The 22492-nt window shown below is 42.2% G+C and overlaps 3 protein-coding genes across 5 annotated transcripts; all 3 read left to right on the top strand.

Annotated features, from left to right (window-relative positions):
- Positions 1 to 310: 310 nt before the first annotated feature.
- On the top strand, positions 311 to 10155 carry LOC102289989 (GTPase IMAP family member 8). The gene is made up of 6 exons (XM_042214444.1): positions 311 to 677; positions 1122 to 1358; positions 8435 to 8911; positions 8986 to 9107; positions 9195 to 9879; positions 9971 to 10155. Exons 1-6 carry the CDS (start codon positions 422 to 424, stop codon positions 10153 to 10155), a joined length of 1962 nt encoding a protein of 653 aa, XP_042070378.1. The 5' UTR covers positions 311 to 421.
- On the top strand, positions 1769 to 4719 carry LOC121811823 (GTPase IMAP family member 4-like). Its single transcript, XM_042214449.1, has 3 exons — positions 1769 to 2030; positions 2118 to 2778; positions 2870 to 4719. Exons 1-3 carry the CDS (start codon positions 1974 to 1976, stop codon positions 3052 to 3054), a joined length of 903 nt encoding a protein of 300 aa, XP_042070383.1. The 5' UTR covers positions 1769 to 1973; the 3' UTR covers positions 3055 to 4719.
- On the top strand, positions 9758 to 19036 carry LOC102311878 (far upstream element-binding protein 2). Of its 3 annotated transcripts, XM_014329434.2 has the most exons (19): positions 9758 to 9879; positions 9971 to 11708; positions 12302 to 12410; positions 12500 to 12559; positions 12685 to 12721; positions 12832 to 12884; positions 12960 to 13031; positions 14643 to 14700; positions 14837 to 15011; positions 15503 to 15601; positions 15682 to 15780; positions 15919 to 16021; positions 16753 to 16874; positions 17093 to 17386; positions 17471 to 17586; positions 17685 to 17773; positions 18059 to 18265; positions 18352 to 18557; positions 18651 to 19036. In XM_014329434.2, the coding sequence occupies exons 2-19, from the start codon at positions 11580 to 11582 to the stop codon at positions 18657 to 18659; spliced, it is 2037 nt and encodes a 678-aa protein (XP_014184920.1). In that variant the 5' UTR covers positions 9758 to 9879; positions 9971 to 11579; the 3' UTR covers positions 18660 to 19036. The 3 variants fall into 3 exon arrangements, with proteins under 3 accessions (XP_014184920.1, XP_014184922.1, XP_014184921.1); XM_014329436.2 differs by lacking the exons at positions 18352 to 18557; positions 18651 to 19036 and having other exon boundaries at positions 9764 to 9879; positions 17981 to 18187; XM_014329435.2 differs by lacking the exons at positions 18352 to 18557; positions 18651 to 19036 and having other exon boundaries at positions 9764 to 9879; positions 17972 to 18187.
- The last annotated feature ends 3456 nt before the right edge of the window (positions 19037 to 22492 follow it).

Here is a 22492-nt window from a genome sequence, read left to right as displayed (position 1 = left end):
CCAGAGAATTAACAGGAGAGCCCAGTAATAAGAGTCTGAGCGGTAACATCATACTGGGTCAAAATGTTTTTGACACCAGCAGAAGAACTGCCCAGAGTGTGGCGGGGCAGCAGGAGGTTCATGGCAGACGGGTCACTGTGGTGGATACTCCAGGCTGGTGGTGGCACTATCCACTAGAAAACACCCCAAAGCTGGATCAGATAGAAATCCAGAACAGCGTCCATCTGTGTCCCCCAGGACCTCACGCCTTTCTTCTGGTCTTTCATCATAGCTTTTTTTTACCCCAGATCTTCATATCATCTTTAAAGAGCACCTGAAACTCTTCCACAAGGATGTGTTGAATCACACCATCGTACTGTTCACTGCTGAAGATGCATGGGATGAAAAAAATGTAGAAACTACAATCAGTGAGTGGTCAGAAATGCAATGGATTCTTGAGCAATGTGGAAACAGAAAACATGTCCTCTGTGTGAGTAACAGGGAGGACAGCAGTCAAGTCGAAAAGCTTTTTGAGAAAATCGAGGCAATGGTCGCTACAAATGGAGGTCGTCACTATCCCATTGATCGTGCTCATGGAAACGCTCTGAGGGAGGAAATGAAAGCAATAAGTGACAGAGCATCAAAGAGGTTTGATGAGGTGCAGACAAACAGAAGGAAACTCAGAGCACTAATTGAAGGTACAGCCTCACATTTTACAAAATACCCACCATGATAGAAAGAAGAGGATAAATTTGAAATAAATGGGTGAATCCAGATGTTTGTGATCAAACACAGAATCACAGAGTTTTGTAAAATGATTTCTTAAACATAAATAATGCTAATAAAGCTCCAAAGTAAAATGTCAAAGAAAATATTTGTACTTATACTAAGTCAAGATCTTACAAAGATATTTTAATGTGCTAAACGCAGTGATCACATGACGAATATAAAATCGTGCTGTAACTATAAACTGTAGATGAACTACAACCATTTGCCTTGTAGATGTCATGTCTCACAGCCAAATATGGCTTTCGCAGTAAGAGGAGCTCTCTTGATAAACTATGTGACACACATCATTATCTAACCATCAAATGTAATTTGATGCATGAGACTACTGATTAGTTTACCTTCCGATTCTGCAGGTGGTAAAACCCCACCAGCACATTTAAGACTAGTGATGGTTGGTGCTCAGTGGTCAGCTAAGAGCTCAGCTGGAAACACCATTCTGAGGAAAAAGGCTTTTGCTGTTCATCACAGAAGAACAACGATGTCCTGTGAAATTAATCACGGCGTTCTGGGAGAAAGGAGACTCGCAGTGGTGGATTCTCCTGGCTGGTTCTACAACCACACCCTTCAGGACACCTCTGAGACAGATAAACATGAAATAGAGAACAGTGTGTACATGTGCACTCCAGGACCCCACGCAGTGCTCCTCGTGGTCGGCCTGGCATCTGCATTTAATACATCCTACCACAGAGCAGTCCAGGAGCACATGAGTCTGTTTAGGGATGATGTCTGGAAGCACACCATTGTTCTGTTCACTAGAGGTGATTGGCTGGGAGTGAAGACTGTGGAAGAACGTATAGAGAGTGAGGAAGGTCTGCAGTGGCTGATGAAGCAGTGTGGGAACAGGTACCACGTCCTGGACAACATGAAGCACAATGATGAGATGCAGGTACAAGATCTCCTGAAGAAGATTGAAGAGATGTGGGCAGGAAATGAAAACTCACATTATGAAGTTGATCCGGATCGTGAAGCACAGCTGGAGGCCAGAAAAGAGGAGAAGGAAAATTAGCTAGGAGGATCAGAAAGACCACTGAAAGACAATCAAGAATACTGGGAAAGTTATTTGAAGGTAATCAAGAAATCATCAAATAATTATGGCATTATTTTAGTCACTCTTTCAGTTTAAACTTTACTTTTTTACAGGAGAGAGGCTGACAATCACTGACCTGAGGATTGTACTGCTTGGCAGAGAGGAATCTGGGAAGAGTATGGCAGGAAACAACATCCTTTTTGAAGAGATATTTGAGAGAGTTTGGGTGAAGAAGGTAACCAAATATAATGCCCGAGGTTCACGTGTAATTTATCAGGTGTCATGATCATTGAATAATGTTTGGATCTTTGTTTCTATGCAGGAATTCGAGGACCAGAGAAGAACAGAAAAGTGTGTAAAGCATGAAGGAAATTTAGGTGGAATAAATGTTGCAGTCGTTGAGACTCCAGGCTGGCCTGCAGACACGACGGCTCCTGTCTGGCTAAAAGAAGAAGTTCTCCGCAGCGTCTCCATGTGCGCTCCAGGCCCTCATGTTTTTCTCTTGGTTGTTCCCATTTCCAAAGCATTCACAGAGGAAGACCACAAAGCACTGGTTGAGCTGTTGATGCCCTTTGGAGAGAGAGTGTGGAGACATTGCATGGTGTTGTTCACCTGGGGAGACTGGCTGAATGACAGACTCATTGAGGAGCACATTGCAGGAGAGGGGAAAAGCCTCCAGTGGCTGGTGGAAAAGTGTGGGTACAGATACCATGTCCTCAACTGCCATGGTTTGGGTTATCATTTTCCTGTCAAACTGCTCTTCCCAAAAATAATCGATTTGATCACACGGAACAAGGAACAATGCTTCACTGCTGAAAGCAAACAAGGGAAAAAACAGCCTGTGCTGACAGAAGAAGAGTGGAACAGGAGGGAGCAAGAGCTGATAGACCGAATGTTGAGAGCTGTTGTAAATGAACCAGAAGAGCCAACACAACCATTTGTGAAGCGAGGAGCCAGCTTGGATGGAGTTTTCATTCCAAGCAGTGAGTTGATATTAATTAGAGAAAACTCTGAATTTGTTTTATATTTTTACTTGGAGGTATGATATCAAATAGCATTTAATTTCTGTTTCAGTGAGCGGAGACGCTCCCTCCGAGTTTGGGAACATGTCAGAACTTTTTAATCAAAGAGCACGTGCCAAAGTGTCTGAATGGCTGAAGACCAGAGCTGGAAACTCTGATGTCACCTCGGGGATTGGCAGCATGAGCGCCTCAGCCAGTCATGTGGATGAAAGTCCTCTGCCTGATGAAAACGATTAACCAGCAAGTTCTGTGAAACATTAAATAATTTGAAAATAATAATAATAATTTGAATTCACACATTCTTGTTAAAAACAGAAACACATGATAATCTGATCTTTTTTCCAATATCAGAATCAGAGAGACTTTATTTATCCCGAAGGGGCAATTAAGATAAATATTAAATATTGTTTTTTGGATTTAATAGTGCATGCCCAGCCACTTGGGTTGGCACACTGTATTTTTATGAAAAAAATAAAGTCCTGCTAATTTAATATTTACATTTTTGTTCTCTTACTCTTATCATTTTTCACAATAAAATGGGGAATTGACCCATTTAAAAACAATGTTAATGTTTGTAAATAAAGAAATATTACATTTATTAATCATGTAAATTCCCTGCACCTGTCACAGACATGAAGGTCAAGTGTTGAACGTCATATTGACGTCCAGGTTGGGTCATGGTTGGATGTTCAAATTGTGGACCAAGTTTGGACGTGTATCGATGCCCAGAATTGGTCATGGACCGATGGACCTAATACAGACATGCTCTGCCCATGTATCTGACGTCCAATGTTTTGTGGGTACAGGTTACGAAATTTTCTCAAAGTAAAGCAAGTCAAAATAATCGTTGTAGTGGGAAAAGAATCACAGCTCACGAACATTTCTGTCACTTCAATGTTCTGTTGTTGCTCTGAGGTTTACTGCTTTTTGTGGATTTAAATTAATTAAATTAAAATAATCTCTGCTACATTTTATGTAACCTAACTGTGACATGAACACCAAAGCAACTGTGCACCAACACAGTGCATTATTGTAGATTCATCACAGTGACAATCTAACATGTTTATCCTGCACTAAACTGCTGAGTGTTGTCATGGAACATCTGAATAACAAAAACTAAGTACACACTTTGTTTTGTTTTGCTGGGTATATCACAATATATAAAAAGCTGAACTTCACATCATACACAACCAATATCTTATTTAAAAAATAAACACATTACATGTAAGCTTCAAATTTCCTTTTTATCAAATGTCCCCGAGTAGTCCTTACCTTTAAAAATAACCTCTCTTCTTCTTCTGTTCTGCCTTTCTCATGTTTCCCCATCTCTGAGTGAACAGCTCTCATTTCTTTCTTCCCTGTGAAATAAAACACCTGTACCTGTACCTGTGTGACACAGAAACAATTTGTGTGTTTGCTGATATTTGTTGAGCTTACATAAACACTGCATTTGAAATTATCTGCCATTAAAAAAAGAACAAACAAAAAACCTTCTTACTCCCTTTATACTCGCTCCTCTTCTGTAGGGCTAGCTTAATGCTGAAGTACTGCAAACACACTGCATAAACTACCTTTTTGCCTCCTTCATTCCTTTGTATGCAATAAGCACTGGTGATGGATACACCAGTAGAATGGTCTTTATATATCTTTGTTCTATTTTGTTAGTCCCATATTTATTGGTTTGAAGGCCCACAGTGGTTTGAAATAATACTTCCCCCAAATGTGTTAAGTAACAAGCCTGTTTTGAAAGTGTAAAGAGTAGAAAGGTCAGATATTTTTGTAAAAATTGAGTAAAAGTAAAAGGTTTCAGAAAAATAAGTACTACAGATACCAGAATATTGTATTTAATTACAGTAATGATGTTTTTGTCTGTGAAGGTTCTCAGTCATCCAGGTCATCGTAGTCAAAGGAGCTTGCAAAGAAAAGCGTCTGGACGTTTCAAGCAACTCGGATGAGAGGTGAAACATCTTCAAGCAACTTAAAGAAGTAATGATGTATTTGTACTTCATTACTTGTCACCTCTGCTGACAGGTAAATACTCACTTTCCAAAACTTTTTAGAAACCAAAGATGTTTTCTTCGTTGAGTGGTACAATGTCTTTGTATAAAACCACAGGGGGTTTAACATACGGTATACTGTTTAGGAATTACAAACATTATTAAAGATAGTCTGGTGTTCAGAGGCTCAAAGTATTTGGACAAGCTAATATAATTTAAATCGAGGGTTTTTGAAAAAAAGTATTTGAATTAAAATCCTTTGCATTCAGTGACATCACTAAATGCAGTTTCTCCTCCCTTGAGGTGCTCTGCCAGGACTTTTCCTGCAGCCACCTAACCGCGTTTGTGGGTCTCATCTGTTTTCAGTTTGTTTCAGGCAGGCTGAAAAATGTTGCCCTGTTGCGTTGAGGATCAGGTGACTGACTTGACCAATTAGGAATGTTCAGTTCTCAGAAAAACTCTTGGATTTGTTTTGCAGTAGGCGTTGGATCGTTATCCAATCAGCATTGAAGTGTCCTCATTCTAGTACAAATTCATCTTGGTTTAATCTGTTCAAATAATTTTTCCAGAACTGTGCATCTCTTTTAGATGTTTTCCTGTGAAGTCTAAGCTGCCCTCCCTGTTCTTAAATATACCCAGCTTTGTAAACCTGTAATTTCATGAATGCATCCCTTGATTGTAAACCTTGAGACCCTTGTGATTGCACTTTATGTCATCATCTGTCGTCTTTCAGGCCTTTTGGCATCAGTGAGCTGGGCAGTGCATTCCCAGGCCAGTGCAGCCTCAGCTGCCTCTCTGATATTTTTATTTCTATTTTTCAGCCTAATGATAGCTTTCTTGACCTGCATGAACATTGTGATGAGCATGCTTCATGGCGCAGCCACAGGGGAGGTTGACACACCGGAGCTCCATCAGCTCATCATGCCTCTCCTGTATTAAACGTGGTTGGGGTTGTTGTGGTGTGTAGGATGCAGCTGAAAAGCTGCGGCTGTGAGCTTTGGACACGACAACCGAAATAAAGAAAAGTGTAAAAGGTACGAGCTATGTGGTCGGGTCTGTCATTTATGTCACAGGAATCATCTTCAGATTGTTCATCTGCTTAATTTGAATTTGCAATGGTAAATGGCCTGTATTTGCATAGCGCTTCACAATACATCCAGTCATCCACACATTCACACACTGGTGATGGCAAGCTACATTGTAGCCACAGCTGCCCTGGGGTGCACTGACAGAGGCTGAGGCTGCCGGACACTGGCGCCACCAGGCCCTCTGACCACCACCAGTAGGCAACGGGTGAAGTGTCTTGCCCAAGGACACAACAACAGAGACTGTCAAAGCCGGGGCTTGAACCGGCAACCTTCCGATTACAAGATGAACTGCCATCTCTTGAGCCACGATCGCCCTATTTTTGTCATGAAATAACAAGGGAATGAGCATTACCCAGCAATGAAACTACTTATCAGTCAGTGTCTGCAATCCCTAAACAGTTAAACAAATGATGCACCTAACTGCAGCCAGGGAGTAAAAAAAGAGACAACAGTTCAAAGTACATGCCACACCGTATTTTGTGAAGAGTTCCTACTTGTATAGTTGTCACTTTAGTCATCGTTTGAATCAGAAATAGCTTTGTTTAAAATAATGGCTGATAAACATGCTGTTTCTAGCCTCGGTGAGTCGTCTTATGTCATTGTAACAGAATATAGGTTTGATTTTTGCTACTTGTTGATTATTTGTTGATAAAGTACGACTGTTTAGAGTGAGATCACACTCATCTCTCAGTGTGATCACACACAACAAATCTATGTCAGCAAAGCTGCATAGAGAGATGTAGCTGTAGTACTTGTGCCTAAAGCTGTTATTATAGTTTGGCTTTGAATTTAAGGGCAAATTCAAATAGACAGGATGAAATGTTGTACCGATCCATATCACACTGAGCTGTCTGATGGAAACATGATCTGATGACTGTTTATGTGATACTTCCTGTTTGTGTTTAAGGGCACGTCCATGTCTTGACAAAATACATGCAGAATATAATGATCTTTCTTTTTCTAACTAACGAATAATTTCGTGATTGCTAACAATAATTAAACTTTTAAAGTTATATACCACTCAGTGCTGCATCTGTGTTGCAGGGCACAGTCACGACTCTCCAGAGTTGAGGATCGTGCTGATCGGTGGCAGAGAATTAACAGGAGAGCCCAGTAATAAGAGTCTGAGCGGTAACATCATACTGGGTCAAAATGTTTTTGACACCAGCAGAAGAACTGCCCATAGTGTGGCGGGGCAGCAGGAGGTTCATGGCAGACGGGTCACTGTGGTTGATACTCCAGGCTGGTGGTGGCACTATCCACTAGAAAACACCCCAAAGCTGGATCAGATAGAAATCCAGAACAGCGTCCATCTGTGTCCCCCAGGACCTCACGCCTTTCTTCTGGTCTTTCATCATAGCTTTTTTTTACCCCAGATCTTCATATCATCTTTAAACGAGCACCTGAAACTCTTCCACAAGGATGTGTTGAATCACACCATCGTACTGTTCACTGCTGAAGATGCATGGGATGAAAAAAATGTAGAAACTACAATCAGTGAGTGGTCAGAAATGCAATGGATTCTTGAGCAATGTGGAAACAGAAAACATGTCCTCTGTGTGAGTAACAGGGAGGACAGCAGTCAAGTCGAAAAGCTTTTTGAGAAAATCGAGGCAATGGTCGCTACAAATGGAGGTCGTCACTATCCCATTGATCGTGCTCATGGAAACGCTCTGAGGGAGGAAATGAAAGCAATAAGTGACAGAGCATCAAAGAGGTTTGATGAGGTGCAGACAAACAGAAGGAAACTCAGAGCACTAATTGAAGGTACAGCCTCACATTTTACAAAATACCCACCATGATAGAAAGAAGAGGATAAATTTGAAATAAATGGGTGAATCCAGATGTTTGTGATCAAACACAGAATCACAGAGTTTTGTAAAATGATTTCTTAAACATAAATAATGCTAATAAAGCTCCAAAGTAAAATGTCAAAGAAAATATTTGTACTTATACTAAGTCAAGATCTTACAAAGATATTTTAATGTGCTAAACGCAGTGATCACATGACGAATATAAAATCGTGCTGTAACTATAAACTGTAGATGAACTACAACCATTTGCCTTGTAGATGTCATGTCTCACAGCCAAATATGGCTTTCGCAGTAAGAGGAGCTCTCTTGATAAACTATGTGACACACATCATTATCTAACCATCAAATGTAATTTGATGCATGAGACTACTGATTAGTTTACCTTCCGATTCTGCAGGTGGTAAAACCCCACCAGCACATTTAAGACTAGTGATGGTTGGTGCTCAGTGGTCAGCTAAGAGCTCAGCTGGAAACACCATTCTGAGGAAAAAGGCTTTTGCTGTTCATCACAGAAGAACAACGATGTCCTGTGAAATTAATCACGGCGTTCTGGGAGAAAGGAGACTCGCAGTGTCTGGTGGTTCACACACTTCAGATCTACATAACAGATAGAGACAGTGTGTATGTGACTCCAGACCCCACAGTGTCCTCTGTGCTGCATCTTTAATACACCTACAAAATCCAGGAGCACATAGTCTTGAGTCTGAGACAGATAAACATGAAATAGAGAACAGTGTGTACATGTGCACTCCAGGACCCCACGCAGTGCTCCTCGTGGTCAGCCTGGCATCTGCATTTAATACATCCTACCACAGAGCAGTCCAGGAGCACATGAGTCTGTTTAGGGATGATGTCTGGAAGCACACCATTGTTCTGTTCACTAGAGGTGATTGGCTGGGAGTGAAGACTGTGGAAGAACGTATAGAGAGTGAGGAAGGTCTGCAGTGGCTGATGAAGCAGTGTGGGAACAGGTACCACGTCCTGGACAACATGAAGCACAATGATGAGATGCAGGTACAAGATCTCCTGAAGAAGATTGAAGAGATGTGGGCAGGAAATGAAAACTCACATTATGAAGTTGATCCGGATCGTGAAGCACAGCTGGAGGCCAGAAAAGAGGCAGAAGGAAAATTAGCTAGGAGGATCAGAAAGACCACTGAAAGACAATCAAGAATACTGGGAAAGTTATTTGAAGGTAATCAAGAAATCATCAAATAATTATGGCATTATTTTAGTCACTCTTTCAGTTTAAACTTTACTTTTTTACAGGAGAGAGGCTGACAATCACTGACCTGAGGATTGTACTGCTTGGCAGAGAGGAATCTGGGAAGAGTATGGCAGGAAACAACATCCTTTTTGAAGAGATATTTGAGAGAGTTTGGGTGAAGAAGGTAACCAAATATAATGCCCGAGGTTCACGTGTAATTTATCAGGTGTCATGATCATTGAATAATGTTTGGATCTTTGTTTCTATGCAGGAATTCGAGGACCGGAGAAGAACAGAAAAGTGTGTAAAGCATGAAGGAAATTTAGGTGGAATAAATGTTGCAGTCGTTGAGACTCCAGGCTGGCCTGCAGACACGACGGCTCCTGTCTGGCTAAAAGAAGAAGTTCTCCGCAGCGTCTCCATGTGCGCTCCAGGCCCTCATGTTTTTCTTTTGGTTGTTCCCATTTCCAAAGCATTCACAGAGGAAGACCACAAAGCACTGGTTGAGCTGTTGATGCCCTTTGGAGAGAGAGTGTGGAGACATTGCATGGTGTTGTTCACCTGGGGAGACTGGCTGAATGACAGACTCATTGAGGAGCACATTGCAGGAGAGGGGAAAAGCCTCCAGTGGCTGGTGGAAAACTGTGGGTACAGATACCATGTCCTCAACTGCCATGGTTTGGGTTATCATTTTCCTGTCAAACTGCTCTTCCAAAAAATCACTGACATGATCACACGGAACAAGGAACAATGCTTCACTGCTGAAAGCAAACAAGGGAAAAAACACAAACTGCCCTGGCGATCAAGACAGTCTGTGCTGACAGAAGAAGAGTGGAACAGGAGGGAGCAAGAGCTGATAGACCGAATGTTGAGAGCTGTTGTAAATGAACCAGAAGAGCCAACACAACCATTTGTGAAGCGAGGAGCCAGCTTGGATGGAGTTTTCATTCCAAGCAGTGAGTTGATATTAATTAGAGAAAACTCTGAATTTGTTTTATATTTTTACTTGGAGGTATGATATCAAATAGCATTTAATTTCTGTTTCAGTGAGCGGAGACGCTCCCTCCGAGTTTGGGAACATGTCAGAACTTTTTAATCAAAGAGCACGTGCCAAAGTGTCTGAATGGCTGAAGACCAGAGCTGGAAACTCTGATGTCACCTCGGGGATTGGCAGCATGAGCGCCTCAGCCAGTCATGTGGATGAAAGTCCTCTGCCTGATGAAAATGATTAACCAGCAATTCCCACAACGGACAAGATAGTTATTCATTAGAAGAAAAACTCTATAAAAACTCAAATGCAGGAACTTGCTAAGCAAACTAAAAAAAACTGGATTGAAACAGAGGTACTAAGATCCTGATTTTTTAAAAATAGGTTAGTTTTTTTTATGTAATAAGCTATGCAACCTTCAGTTGGTTTTAATATAGTTAGCAGATTCTTGTTGTCAAAACGGCTGATGCCACCCTAGCCCAAACCTTATATTTGCTCCTGGTTCTACATTAAATGGTTCAGCGTTAAGAATTCAATAAAGATTTTATGTTTGACTGTTTTCTGTATTTTGCTTGTGATAAAAAACAACAACTTTGAAATGTAGACTGTAATAATTTTGCAACCCAGTACTTTCACTCTAAGAAAAGAAATTACAGCAAAATGCTGCAGTGTAAAAAACTTAGTTCCATCTGTTAATGCCCTAATTTAATTTCCATACATTTTACTGCATAAAATTATGTTTAAATAATCATTAGAATTACACATTTTGATAAACATATTTTAAAGATGCAACTAATACAATGCATTTTTTTTTTAAAAAACTACAAATTTACGGTGTCATTGATATGTTAGAAATCGACAAGCCATCAAAGAAATCTTCCGTGTTCCACAGCTCCACTCACAGTTACTTGAATACATGACAAAATATTTGTCCCAGTGTTGATTCAAAGTTCATAAGACACATATAGTCCAAGTCTCTCCGATACTAGAAACTTGGAGTACAAGTACAGCTGATATTAGATCACATTTCATAGAAGTGCACCATAAGAATCACAGCTGATTTGAAAAAATCTGAAATGGTTGCTGAGTTTATTACGATAATTGCATTTCAAATGTTTCATGATTTGGCTCAAACTTTACTCAGAAAACAGTTTGAAAGGTCGACTGCAGTTTTATATTTTTAAGCAAGAGTCATCTTACTGGGAAGATGTAAGTAACTTGGGACGGAGGTGGAAAATACCTAAACCATGTTTACTGTAGTGCTGGACCAAAGTAGTTCATTTCTGCTATATTGCACCTGTATCCCACCACAATTAAAGTTCGGTTACTTTTCCTTTTTATATTTTTTGTTCATAATACAAAATCTATTTAAAAAACATAAGTTATTGGGCTTTGGATAGGCTGTTAAATCGCTCAAGCACAACTATTTTTTTTTTAAATAAAAAGTCTCTTTTACATCCTGCATATGAGCTTTGATCATGTTTTCTATGATAATAAATCAGCTACCACCAAAACAACAATAAAATTGCGAATGATCCTCGCCGGCCCCCGTCGTGTCTCCAACCGGCGCTATCCTTCCCGTCACTTTCTTGACTTCCCATCCCAGTCCTGCGTAGCTCTGATCCCGGCTTTCTGCTTCTCTCTCCTCTTCGGTCTTTTCTGGATACCATGTCGGAGTACAACGCGGTACCTCCGCCCGTCCCCGGGGCTCCTCTGCCCGGACAGGCGGCTGTGGGGAACGGAGCGGGGGGCGCCAAGAAGGATGCGTTTGCGGACGCGGTGCAGCGGGCCCGGCAGGTGAGGCAGGGATGAAACAGACAGCTAAGAAGCTAGCATGTATGAAGGCGGACACACCTGAGACCAGGTTAAATTTGACATTCAAACACTTCATGGTGAACGTGTCTACAGTCAGGCACACCTCTGCCGCTTCATCCATCACATGTCAGCGTTAGCTTTAACTGAGGCCGGACAGTTTCAGCGTCCCACCAAATATCCAGTGTGACAACACTGAAAACCTTCAGAGAACATTATTATCTTCACTTCACTACCAGCTTCTTCCTCTGCGCTGAGCTACATTATGAATGTTAGTAGTTGATATAAAGGTGTTTCAGGATAATTCAGGTGTGTGCTGCAGCCTCAAGGCCAAAGAATAGAAAACACATCAGTATCCATCACATAGCTCATTAAAAAAATGGTGGATTTGATCCATAAAATAAACTACAGTCTTGCCAGAGGCATTCCCAGGATTTCCGTGGGTGGGGTGGGTTAACCCCAAGGAGGGAGCTTGGGGGGAAATCAGAAAAATGTGTAAAAATCATTAAAAAGCAGTAATACTGTAGATCTGCCATACTACAGTGAACTATCTGGCAAATCTTCTGCTTGTGTTTCAGATCGCAGCTAAGATCGGGGGCGACGCTGGTCCTCCTGTGAACAACAGCACTGCTCCAGATAGTTTTCCCTTCACTGCGCAGAAACGACAGCTAGAGGACACAAATACTGGTGACTGCACCTTTATTTCGCTCGCTTTGTGACTATTTTAGTTCCAGGGAGTCTCCTATGAACATTCATTTCATTTCCTCCTCTGACAGATGAGCCAGAGACTAAGAAGCTGGCTGCTCAGAGTGACTTGGAGTCAGCCAAAGCGCTGTGTGAGTTCATCTTACTGTTGCATGCATTGTTATTTGTGACCTACAGTCAACAGTGGGTGTCTGCGTCCTCCACATTAGTCCGTTGGTAATCCTAAACCTCTCCCCTGCCTTGTTTTCTCACTCAGCTATTGGTGCACAGCTAGCTGCTCTTGCACAGCAAAGGTGAGATCTCGTACCTCTCAGGTGACTGTGTATTAATCTGACTTTGCTATTGTCTGATTTATTGCTTTTTCCCCCCCACCTTTGTATCCCTCCTGTAATCATGGCATCAGACCCACTTCCACCACAGAGGAGTACAGTGTTCCTGACAGTATGGTGGGACTCAGTGAGTGTAGCCCAGCTTTATTTTAACACGTACTGTATACCACACTTTTTTTTAAACCCCACCTTCTCTCTTCAGTTATTGGCCGTGGAGGTGAACAGATCAATAAGATTCAGCAAGAGTCGGGTTGCAAGGTTCAGATAGCTCCAGGTACTGGTTGCACTCGTCGTCTACAGATCCTCATCCTGGGCGTGAATGTCAGTGTAATTTGGGGTTTTCTTTTTTCAGGGTGCAATGATTGTACAGCATGCATCTTTAATTACTTTATAAAACAAGAATTTAGTGTACAAGTTTGGGTTTATTTTGGATTTTCTCTAATCCACATAGGGTCAAACCTTTACATACGCTCACTTAATGCTGTTCTTCACTGAAAGGCATTTAGTGAAGATCTAAGATGGAGAATTGTAGATTTACACAAGGTGGGTGAGTCTCTTGGAGCCATTTCTAAACAACTGCAGATATCACAATCATGGATTCAAACAAAAAATATCTGAAGTAAAGTTTTTCAGATATGTCACCACTTTGCCAAGATTTGAAGAAGACCCCAGCGGTCACCCTCAGTTTAAAAGCAACTGGTTAAGATGTTTAGGAACAACCCAGGAACCACAAAGACTCAAGCCTGCCATAAAAGACTGCTGGAACACCAGTGTCACTGCCACAGTGAAACAAGCTTTACATCATCATGAACTGAGGCTACGTCCACACTAATGCGTTTTCATTTGAAAATGCATCGTTTTCTCTCCGTTTTGGCCTCCCGTCCACACTGAGACGGCGTTGTGAAAACGCATACATTTGAAAACAGAGCTGTCCCGTCGCAGTGTGGACACTCAAAAACGCAGACTTTCTAAAACGACGTTTTCAAATCTATCCGGGCTAGTGTGGACGTAGTCTGAGAGGGTGCCGACCAAGAAAGAAGCCCCTGCTCCAAAGTGGACACCTTCAGGCTTTACTCAAATTTCCACACATGGACAAGCTGAATGCCTTCTGGAGAAAAGCTTTATGGTCACGCTTCCCACAAGAGGCCTCTCCTTTACTACTTTGGAGGAGTAAAGGCACCTAAGAACACTGTATCTAACGCTGTAATGTCAAGCATGGTGGTGGTAGTATCATGCTCTGAGACTGTTTAGCTGCCAGTGGTACTGGTACATTGCACAAAGAAGTTGGAATGATGAGGAAGGAGGACTATCTCCAAATTCTTCAACTTCACCTCAAATCAACAGCTAGATAAGTGAAACTCCAACACAGTTGGGTGTCCCACCAGGGCCATGATCCTAAACACAAATCAAAACTGCATTTGGAATAGATAAAAGCAGGCTGACACTTTTAGAATGGTCTTCCCAAAGCCCTGATCTCAACCCTATTGTATGCTTAATGCTTTAAGATTAAAATCTGAGTCTGTGCTAGAAAACCAACAAGTTTAAATGAACTCTTCTAAATTCTGTCAGGAAGCGTGGTCAGATATCCAGCTGTAATTTTGCCAGAAGTTTTTTGATGACTACCAAAAGGTACAACTCACTAACAGACATTTGAGACTGTGTGGATTGTAGAAAATTGGAAAAATATTGAAACTATTTTTTAAGTCATTAAAGGTGTATGCTGTACAGTCACTAACCACCCTGGATAAAGAACAGTTCAAAGAAATGATTAAAAGCCTGAAATTACCATGACATTCATGCCCAGGATGAGTGTGTGTAAACTTCTTCTGATTATTATTATTTTTATGCTCAGTTTGTTAAATATGTACATTTTCTGCTTGTGCAGACAGTGGAGGTCTTCCAGAGAGAAACGTCTCCCTCACAGGGACACAAGACTCCATACAGTGAGTTTTAGATGTCATACAAATACACTCATTGCAGTTTTATGTGGAAGCGTTTTAACGGTCTGGTGCTTAATTCTAAACACTAGAGTGATGTGTTTCTTAAATGAAGTAACCAATCAGCTCCTCCCTTGGTTAGGAAAGCCAAGAGGCTGCTAAATGAGATAGTCTCCCGAGGAAGAGGTACTCCCCCTCTTTCTTCTTATCATGACTCCAGCAACGGGCAGAACGGCGCAGTTCATGAGATGATGATCCCAGCCGGCAAGGCCGGCCTAGTCATCGGCAAGGGAGGAGAGACCATCAAACAGCTACAGGTAAATTTCATGTTTTTTGCTTCAGCATTTTTTAGAAGTCAGCATGACCCAGCCAGAGTTGATTAGGCCAAATCTGAACCTTTTTCTTAAAGTCAGTATTTTCACATTAAAATAGCAGCAAAGGTCTGAGTTAATTTAATCCTGCAGGAATGTGAGGTTTTTAATTGGGTTTGTCTTACACTGGATCAGGGCAAGATCATGAGCTTTGCTGCAGACTGAAAGCAGTCAGCCTGATGCTTTATAGCAGCAATCCATGCACCATGCAAGGGTGGGACTAAAGAAGAGCACAACATTCATTTTAAAGCCATTAATGTTTCTAATTTATAATAGACAGTATAATTCTTATACATTAAGCTCACTGTATATAAAATAGCCAAATTAGCCTGTTAGTGTGCCAGTAAAAGCCTAAGTGGAGGTAACTCCAGTGTAGGTAAACACTTTCAAGTGCGTATGGCTGATAATTATGTCTCATTATGTGTTATTGGATGCAGGAGCGTGCAGGGGTCAAGATGATCCTAATCCAGGATGCTTCTCAGGGACCCAACGTTGACAAGCCTCTGCGCATTATTGGAGACCCATACAAAGTCCAGGTACAACTTTAAAGTCCTGTTATTGTGTCAAAGTAAATGTGGCATAGTGCCGAGCTTCCTGATCCTTAATGGTTTTTCAGCAAGCCCAGGAGATGGTGCAGGAGATTCTGAGGGACAGAGACCAAGGCGGCTACAGCGAAAGAAGCGAATTCAGCTCCCGAATGGGAGGCGGCATGGATGTAAGTTTGTGTGTCGGAGCAAGACTGGAAGTGACTGCAGAGGGTTTTTAAAAACATTTTTTTTAACCAAATCACAAACAGAGGAAACGATAGATGTGGGGGGGTTTTTTTTTGTTGTTTTTTTTTTTGTCATATTAGATCCCAGTACCACGACACTCGGTGGGTGTGGTCATTGGACGCAATGGAGAGATGATCAAGAAAATTCAGAATGATGCCGGAGTCAGGATACAGTTCAAACAAGGTGGGACGCTCTGACGACGGCGTTGTGGCTTCATTTATACGTCTTTCGCATTTGCTGACGTTCTGCTTTCCTCTGTTTTGGTCTCATTTAGCTGCCACCACTTAATTTAGTAAATTTAGTAAAATCAATATAAATGTTATTAGTACCAGAACAGATGCTGGCAGCTGGCACTGCCATCCATCAGAGAGTCTTTAGGTGGCACAAATTCCCTGGAAGTACAAGCCCTAAAACACATAATTACCAGGTTTCTCCATTGCAGTGATATTTTTTGAGGGGGTAAAAGTTTGCCTACAAATGAAGCGTCACAAACTCGCTGTCTAGCCTGACAGCCTGTGCATCTGCTGTACTTTGCCCCTTTGTATCAGGTGAATCTTTTACTCAGGCAGTGTGATTGCCTTTTGCGTAAGCTGTTGTGTAGAGCTGGTAAAATTGGCTCCTTTTCTTCTTCTATTGATTTGACTTGTATGTTGAAAAGAAAATCAGATAAGGAAGGATCCCTGCATAGATCCAGTGTTACAAGAACAATGGTCACATCAGAACGTCACCTGGCATGACCCTTTAGCGTGTTTTCTTTTTTGTTTGTTTTTGTTTTTTACCACTTTGCACTTTTTTTGAGATCCTAATTTACAGACAGCTGTTAACTCTCACTTTGACCGGTGCTGGAAGCTGACCTGATTGATTTCATTTAGTGTTAATCCCAAACGCTTAATGCACTTTTAAATCCCTTCCAGATGACGGGACCGGTCCAGATAAGATCGCACACATCAGCGGTCCGCCTGAACGCTGCGAGCACGCGGCTCAGATCATCAACGACCTGCTGCAGAGCATCCGGGTCAGAGAGGAGGGACAGGGGGTACGGATCAGCTGTCACACTCTAAAACATCATAAATCAATAGATGAAGGCCTCACATCATAACGTCCATAAATATTTGGATAAATTAAGTGCTTAGCCTTGTTTTTTTGTTTCGTTTTTTTTGTTGTTGTGTTTTTAACATAGTCAGATGAGGCAAAATCACCAGAGGCTGTGACGTACTGGGCATATGTGAAGTAATGTGGTATAATTGTCCACAGGGTCCCCCAGGTCCTCCAGGAATGCCTTCAGGCAATAGGGGGCGAGGTGGGGGACAAGGCGGTTGGGGTCCCCCCGGAGGGGAAATGACCTTCTCTATTCCCGCCCAAAAGTGTGGGCTTGTGATTGGCAGAGGAGGAGAGAACGTCAAGTCCATCAACCAGCAGACGGGGGCATTCGTGGAAATCTCTCGACAGCCACCCCCCAACGGAGACCCCAACTTTAAGCTTTTTATCATTCGTGGGTCCCCGCAGCAGATCGACCACGCCAAGCAGCTCATTGAGGAGAAGATCGAGGTGCTTGTCATTCTAGATTATCATTACTCTTAATTATTATTTCTTAAGAACACTCGTCATGTGTCATCATGTGATGTGTTTCAGGGTCCACTGTGTCCTGTGGGCCCGGGGACAGCTGGGCCAGGTCCTGCTGGGCCAATGGTTCCTTACAGCCCAAACCCCTACAACCCCGGACCGCCTGGGGCTCCTGGACCTCCACAGTGAGTGGCTGCAGCTTTAAAGCAGATTTCAGAGAACTGACGATGACCCTGAGATGTTTTTGTTTTTTTAAATAAGAAAGCGCTTCTTCTTTCCTCAGTGGTGGTCCTCCAGGTCCTCCCCAGTACAGCTCACAGGGCTGGAGCAACACCTACCAGCAGTGGCAGCCTCAACCACCACATGACCCCAGTGAGTCACTGCTGGCTTCACCACCTCTGCTGATTTTAAGTGTTTACTGCTCAGCCCTCGCACTTATTTCTCACTATACTTGGTTTTTTTTTAATCTGAGAAGGTCAACAGGAGTTCTGATGGAAATGTTGTGATGAGATGCGGTGTCTTTATCTGTAGCAGCTCTGGCTCTAACCCTGTCTCTGTTTCCTCCCCCTGGTCTCCAAGCCCGGTCTCCAGGCCAGTAGCAGGGGCTCACCCTCACCCTATGAGGACCTCACCCCCTCCACCCTGCGTCTTTTCTAGGCAAGGCAGCAGCCAATGACCCCAATGCAGCCTGGGCGGCCTACTACGCTCAGTACTACCAGCAGCCATCGGGGGCTGCGCCAGCCCCGTACCCCGCAAACCAGGCTGGAGGTGCCCAAGCTGCAGGTGACCAGACCCAGGCTGCACAGACACCGGGGGGCCAGCCGGACTACACCAAGGCCTGGGAGGAGTACTACAAGAAGATGGGTACGAGTATGTTGCATATGTTAGGTAGTAATTTATGTAATTTTGTTGTTGTTATTTAATTTTTCATGTCTGTTTCTGTTTCTCAGCCCAGGCAGGCGGCTCTATACCCGGTACAGCAGCTGCAGCTCCAGGAGCAGCAGCAGGAGGAGGAGGAGGAGGTTCAGCATCCACAACAGGAGGCCAGCAGGACTACAGCGCAGCTTGGGCGGAGTACTACAGGCAGCAGGCTGCGTACTACGGACAAACAGGACAGCAGCCCTCCGGCCAGCCGGCCAATCCCCAGCAGGGACAGGTTGGTGCAGCGGCCTCGTCGAGGTCTTGTTTCTGTGTGTGTTAATCTACCTCCTCACGTCTCACATCTCACCTCCAAACGTCTGTATTTTAGATGCAGTGAGAGTTCGTGGCAGAAGACGGGATAAAGAAGAGGGCTCTGAAGTCTTAGGCCAGGATCGATCCCTTTATTCATATATATTGTATCCGTTGCAACTAGAAGTGAAACGCTTCCCCACATGTGAACATCATCTGGATCCTTTTTTTGATAATAATGTGAACTGAACCCGATGCTCCTGTGCTTCGCTGCTGACGGGAGGGAAAAGACTGATTAAATGCGATCATTTCACAGAGCTACTCAGAGCTGCCTGAGCGTAGATTTAAATACTCACGGGAGCCCCGGAGCAGTTATTTCATTAACAGAGTTTTCAGCACATCTCAGTCATCCCGTAGCCCCATTTTAAAGTACTCACCTTCATATCCCAGTGTTGTATTAACTGACTTGCAGATACGTGTATGTCGTGTATAACAGTTTGTGTGTGTGTGTGTGTGTGTGTGTGTTGTGTGTGTGTGTGTGTGTGTGTGTGTGTGTGTGTGTGTGTGGTGCAGAAGTCACAGGAGGAGACATGCCTCATTTGATTTTCTCATATTGGTTTTTTCCTTCCTCTGCAGAGGCTTGCAGGGTGTTTCAACACGTGTATATCTGGGTGACTGTGCGCAGGTTAGATTTATGCAGTCAGATTGTGAAAAGAAGCCCCGAGCTGCAAGGTTCAGAAGCACGAATGTGAATAATGTATTAATTGCCTCTGTTCATTTTAAATTGCATCGCTCAACACCTTTTTGCCTCTTGAAACGTCCCATCTCGTGAACTGTTTGTTCCACCTGACCGCTTTAGTTTTGGGTTAGAAGAAAAGGCCGGCTTACTGTGGACTAAAGGCTAAACTGGAAAGATGGGGCTGGGTGGGGGATAACTTTTCAGATTTGGCCAGCTTTCTGTGAGTAATCATCGTTATTTCTTATCATTTAGAAAGTTCAGAAGGGCTTTCAGCACACCTCAGAATGGCGGCATATGGAGACTTTAAAGTGTAGTTATATTCTTGTGTAGATTGTACTGCTGAGTTCTCCTACAGCAATTTATCCCTCAGTTCATTGCCGTTTGTGCAGACTCCAGGTTGCATGTTGTCTTCCTTTATTTTGTAAAGCTTTTTTACAAACGCTGCCTTTTTTTTTTCTTAATTGTCCTTCCACGGTCATTGTTTGTGTGCAAAAGTTTGAACTTTAGTCTTCCAAGTGTGTCCTGCTTTAACATATATTGTATATACACAAACTGTATATTCAGCAATATAAAGCTGCTGGTTTTCACTTCCAGAGACGTATCAGGTATGATTCTTGTATTCTGAATGGCAGCTGCGAGTCTTGCCTTTGGGTTGATATTGTGTTGAGATTGTTATAAACAGACGACCACCAGCAGCACTGATCTGAAATAAATATATCAGCTACTTTGAAATCTTGAATATTGTGTCTGTGTCGCTTTTGGACCAAATGCACTCATTAGTAGAGGTGGGAATCACCATACATCCCACGATACGATATTATCACAATACTTAACGCACGATACGATATTATTGCGATTTTTAAAAATATATATATATATATATTTTGCGATATTCAGATTCTGTACATAAAGGTAAACTTTATCAATATTCATTTTATCTAATATCAAAGTCTCGCACTCAGTCTTTCTCTCATTTCAGTCAGTTTTATTGTTGACAAACTGAACGGTTTGTATTACAGTCTAGTCCAACTTAACTGAATGCAACCATCTGGTACAATTATAGCTATTCTGAACTATGCAATTTATGAAAACTATGCAGCCCATTCAGCAACTGAAGAATTTGAAAGTAAATTAAAACAAAATATAATTTTACATTAAATAAAAAAGTTTTAAACTTAATTAAAATAAAACATGTCTTAAATTAAAATAAGTAAACTGTCATGTTTATTGCTGCCAAAAAAAAGTTAAACACATTTGGACAGTGAAGGAATGTCAGGATTCTTGCTCAGAAAAAGGATCAACATGCTCTGAGCACAAAAACCTTTTTGTAACAAAATATCGATTTCTGCTGTCCCTGTATCGATACATTATTAGCAAACAAAATATCACGATACTACACAGTATCGATTTTTTCCCCCACCCCTAATATTAGGTACACCTGTTTAACTTCTTGTTAACACATATCTAATCAGCCAACCCAACATATTTAGGCGTCTAGATGTGGCCAAAAATACCTGCTGAAGTGCAAAATGAGCATCAGAACAGAGAAGAAAGGTGATTCAAGTGACTATGAACTTTGGTTGAAAGTGCTGATCTGTTCAGCTTGTCCCCACACAGACATCTCTAGAGAATGAGAACATTTCTTGAGTTCACTACAGAGAGTGCAGAATTATTAGGCAAATGAGTATTTTGTCCACATCATCCTCTTCATGCATGTTGTCTTACTCCAAGCTGTATAGGCTCGAAAGCCTACTACCAATTAAGCATATTAGGTGATGTGCATCTCTGTAATGAGAAGGGGTGTGGTCTAATGACATCAACACCCTATATCAGGTGTGCATAATTATTAGGCAACGTCCTTTCCTTTGGCAAAATGGGTCAAAAGAAGGACTTGACAGGCTCAGAAAAGTCAAAAATAGTGAGATATCTTGCAGAGGGATGCAGCAGTCTCAAAATTGCAAAGCTTCTGAAGCGTGATCATCGAACAATCAAGCGTTTCATTCAAAATAGTCAACAGGGTCGCAAGAAGCGTGTGGAAAAACCAAGGCGCAAAATAACTGCCCATGAACTGAGAAAAGTCAAGCGTGCAGCTGCCAAGATGCCACTTGCCACCAGTTTGGCCATATTTCAGAGCTGCAACATCACTGGAGTGCCCAAAAGCACAAGGTGTGCAATACTCAGAGACATGGCCAAGGTAAGAAAGGCTGAAAGACGACCACCACTGAACAAGACACACAAGCTGAAACGTCAAGACTGGGCCAAGAAATATCTCAAGACTGGTTTTTCTAAGGTTTTATGGACTGATGAAATGAGAGTGAGTCTTGATGGGCCAGATGGATGGGCCCGTGGCTGGATTGGTAAAGGGCAGAGAGCTCCAGTCCACTCAGACGCCAGCAAGGTGGAGGTGGAGTACTGGTTTGGGCTGGTATCATCAAAGATGAGCTTGTGGGGCCTTTTCGGGTTGAGGATGGAGTCAAGCTCAACTCCCAGTCCTACTGCCAGTTTCTGGAAGACACCTTCTTCAAGCAGTGGTACAGGAAGAAGTCTGCATCCTTCAAGAAAAACATGATTTTCATGCAGGACAATGCTCCATCACACGCGTCCAAGTACTCCACAGCGTGGCTGGCAAGAAAGGGTATAAAAGAAGAAAAACTAATGACATGGCCTCCTTGTTCACCTGATCTGAACCCCATTGAGAACCTGTGGTCCATCATCAAATGTGAGATTTACAAGGAGGGAAAACAGTACACCTCTCTGAACAGTGTCTGGGAGGCTGTGGTTGCTGCTGCACGCAATGTTGATGGTGAACAGATCAAAACACTGACAGAATCCATGGATGGCAGGCTTTTGAGTGTCCTTGCAAAGAAAGGTGGCTATATTGGTCGCTGATTTGTTTTTGTTTTGTTTTTGAATGTCAGAAATGTATATTTGTGAATGTGGAGATGTTATATTGGTTTCACTGGTAAAAATAAATAATTGAAATGGGTATATATTTGTTTTTTGTTAAGTTGCCTAATAATTATGCACAGTAATAGTCACCTGCACACACAGATATCCCCCTAAAATAGCTAAAACTAAAAACAAACTAAAAACTACTTCCAAAAACATTCAGCTTTGATATTAATGAGTTTTTTGGGTTCATTGAGAACATGTTTGTTGTTCAATAATAACATTATTCCTCA

Source organism: Haplochromis burtoni, unplaced genomic scaffold (genome assembly GCF_018398535.1).
Source record: "Haplochromis burtoni strain Fernald_Lab_line unplaced genomic scaffold, NCSU_Asbu1 Contig_563, whole genome shotgun sequence".
Lineage (NCBI taxonomy): Eukaryota > Metazoa > Chordata > Actinopteri > Cichliformes > Cichlidae > Haplochromis > Haplochromis burtoni.
Note: the sequence above shows the minus strand (reverse complement) of the source record. Positions and strands in the feature narration are given on the sequence as shown.

Bases quoted from the DNA above. Each gene is read 5' to 3' on its own strand.
- LOC102289989 (XM_042214444.1), top strand. From the start codon at position 422: ATGCAATGGATTCTTGAGCAATGTGGAAACAGAAAACATGTCCTCTGT. The intron at 8,912-8,985 runs GTAATCAAGAAA...ACTTTTTTACAG, and splicing joins ACTGGGAAAGTTATTTGAAG to GAGAGAGGCTGACAATCACT. The intron at 9,880-9,970 runs GTGAGTTGATAT...TTTCTGTTTCAG, and splicing joins TGGAGTTTTCATTCCAAGCA to TGAGCGGAGACGCTCCCTCC.
- LOC121811823 (XM_042214449.1), top strand. From the start codon at position 1,974: ATGGCAGGAAACAACATCCTTTTTGAAGAGATATTTGAGAGAGTTTGG. The intron at 2,031-2,117 runs GTAACCAAATAT...GTTTCTATGCAG, and splicing joins AGAGAGTTTGGGTGAAGAAG to GAATTCGAGGACCAGAGAAG. The intron at 2,779-2,869 runs GTGAGTTGATAT...TTTCTGTTTCAG, and splicing joins TGGAGTTTTCATTCCAAGCA to TGAGCGGAGACGCTCCCTCC.
- LOC102311878 (XM_014329434.2), top strand. From the start codon at position 11,580: ATGTCGGAGTACAACGCGGTACCTCCGCCCGTCCCCGGGGCTCCTCTG. The intron at 15,012-15,502 runs GTAAATTTCATG...TATTGGATGCAG, and splicing joins AGACCATCAAACAGCTACAG to GAGCGTGCAGGGGTCAAGAT. The intron at 17,387-17,470 runs GTGCTTGTCATT...GATGTGTTTCAG, and splicing joins TCATTGAGGAGAAGATCGAG to GGTCCACTGTGTCCTGTGGG.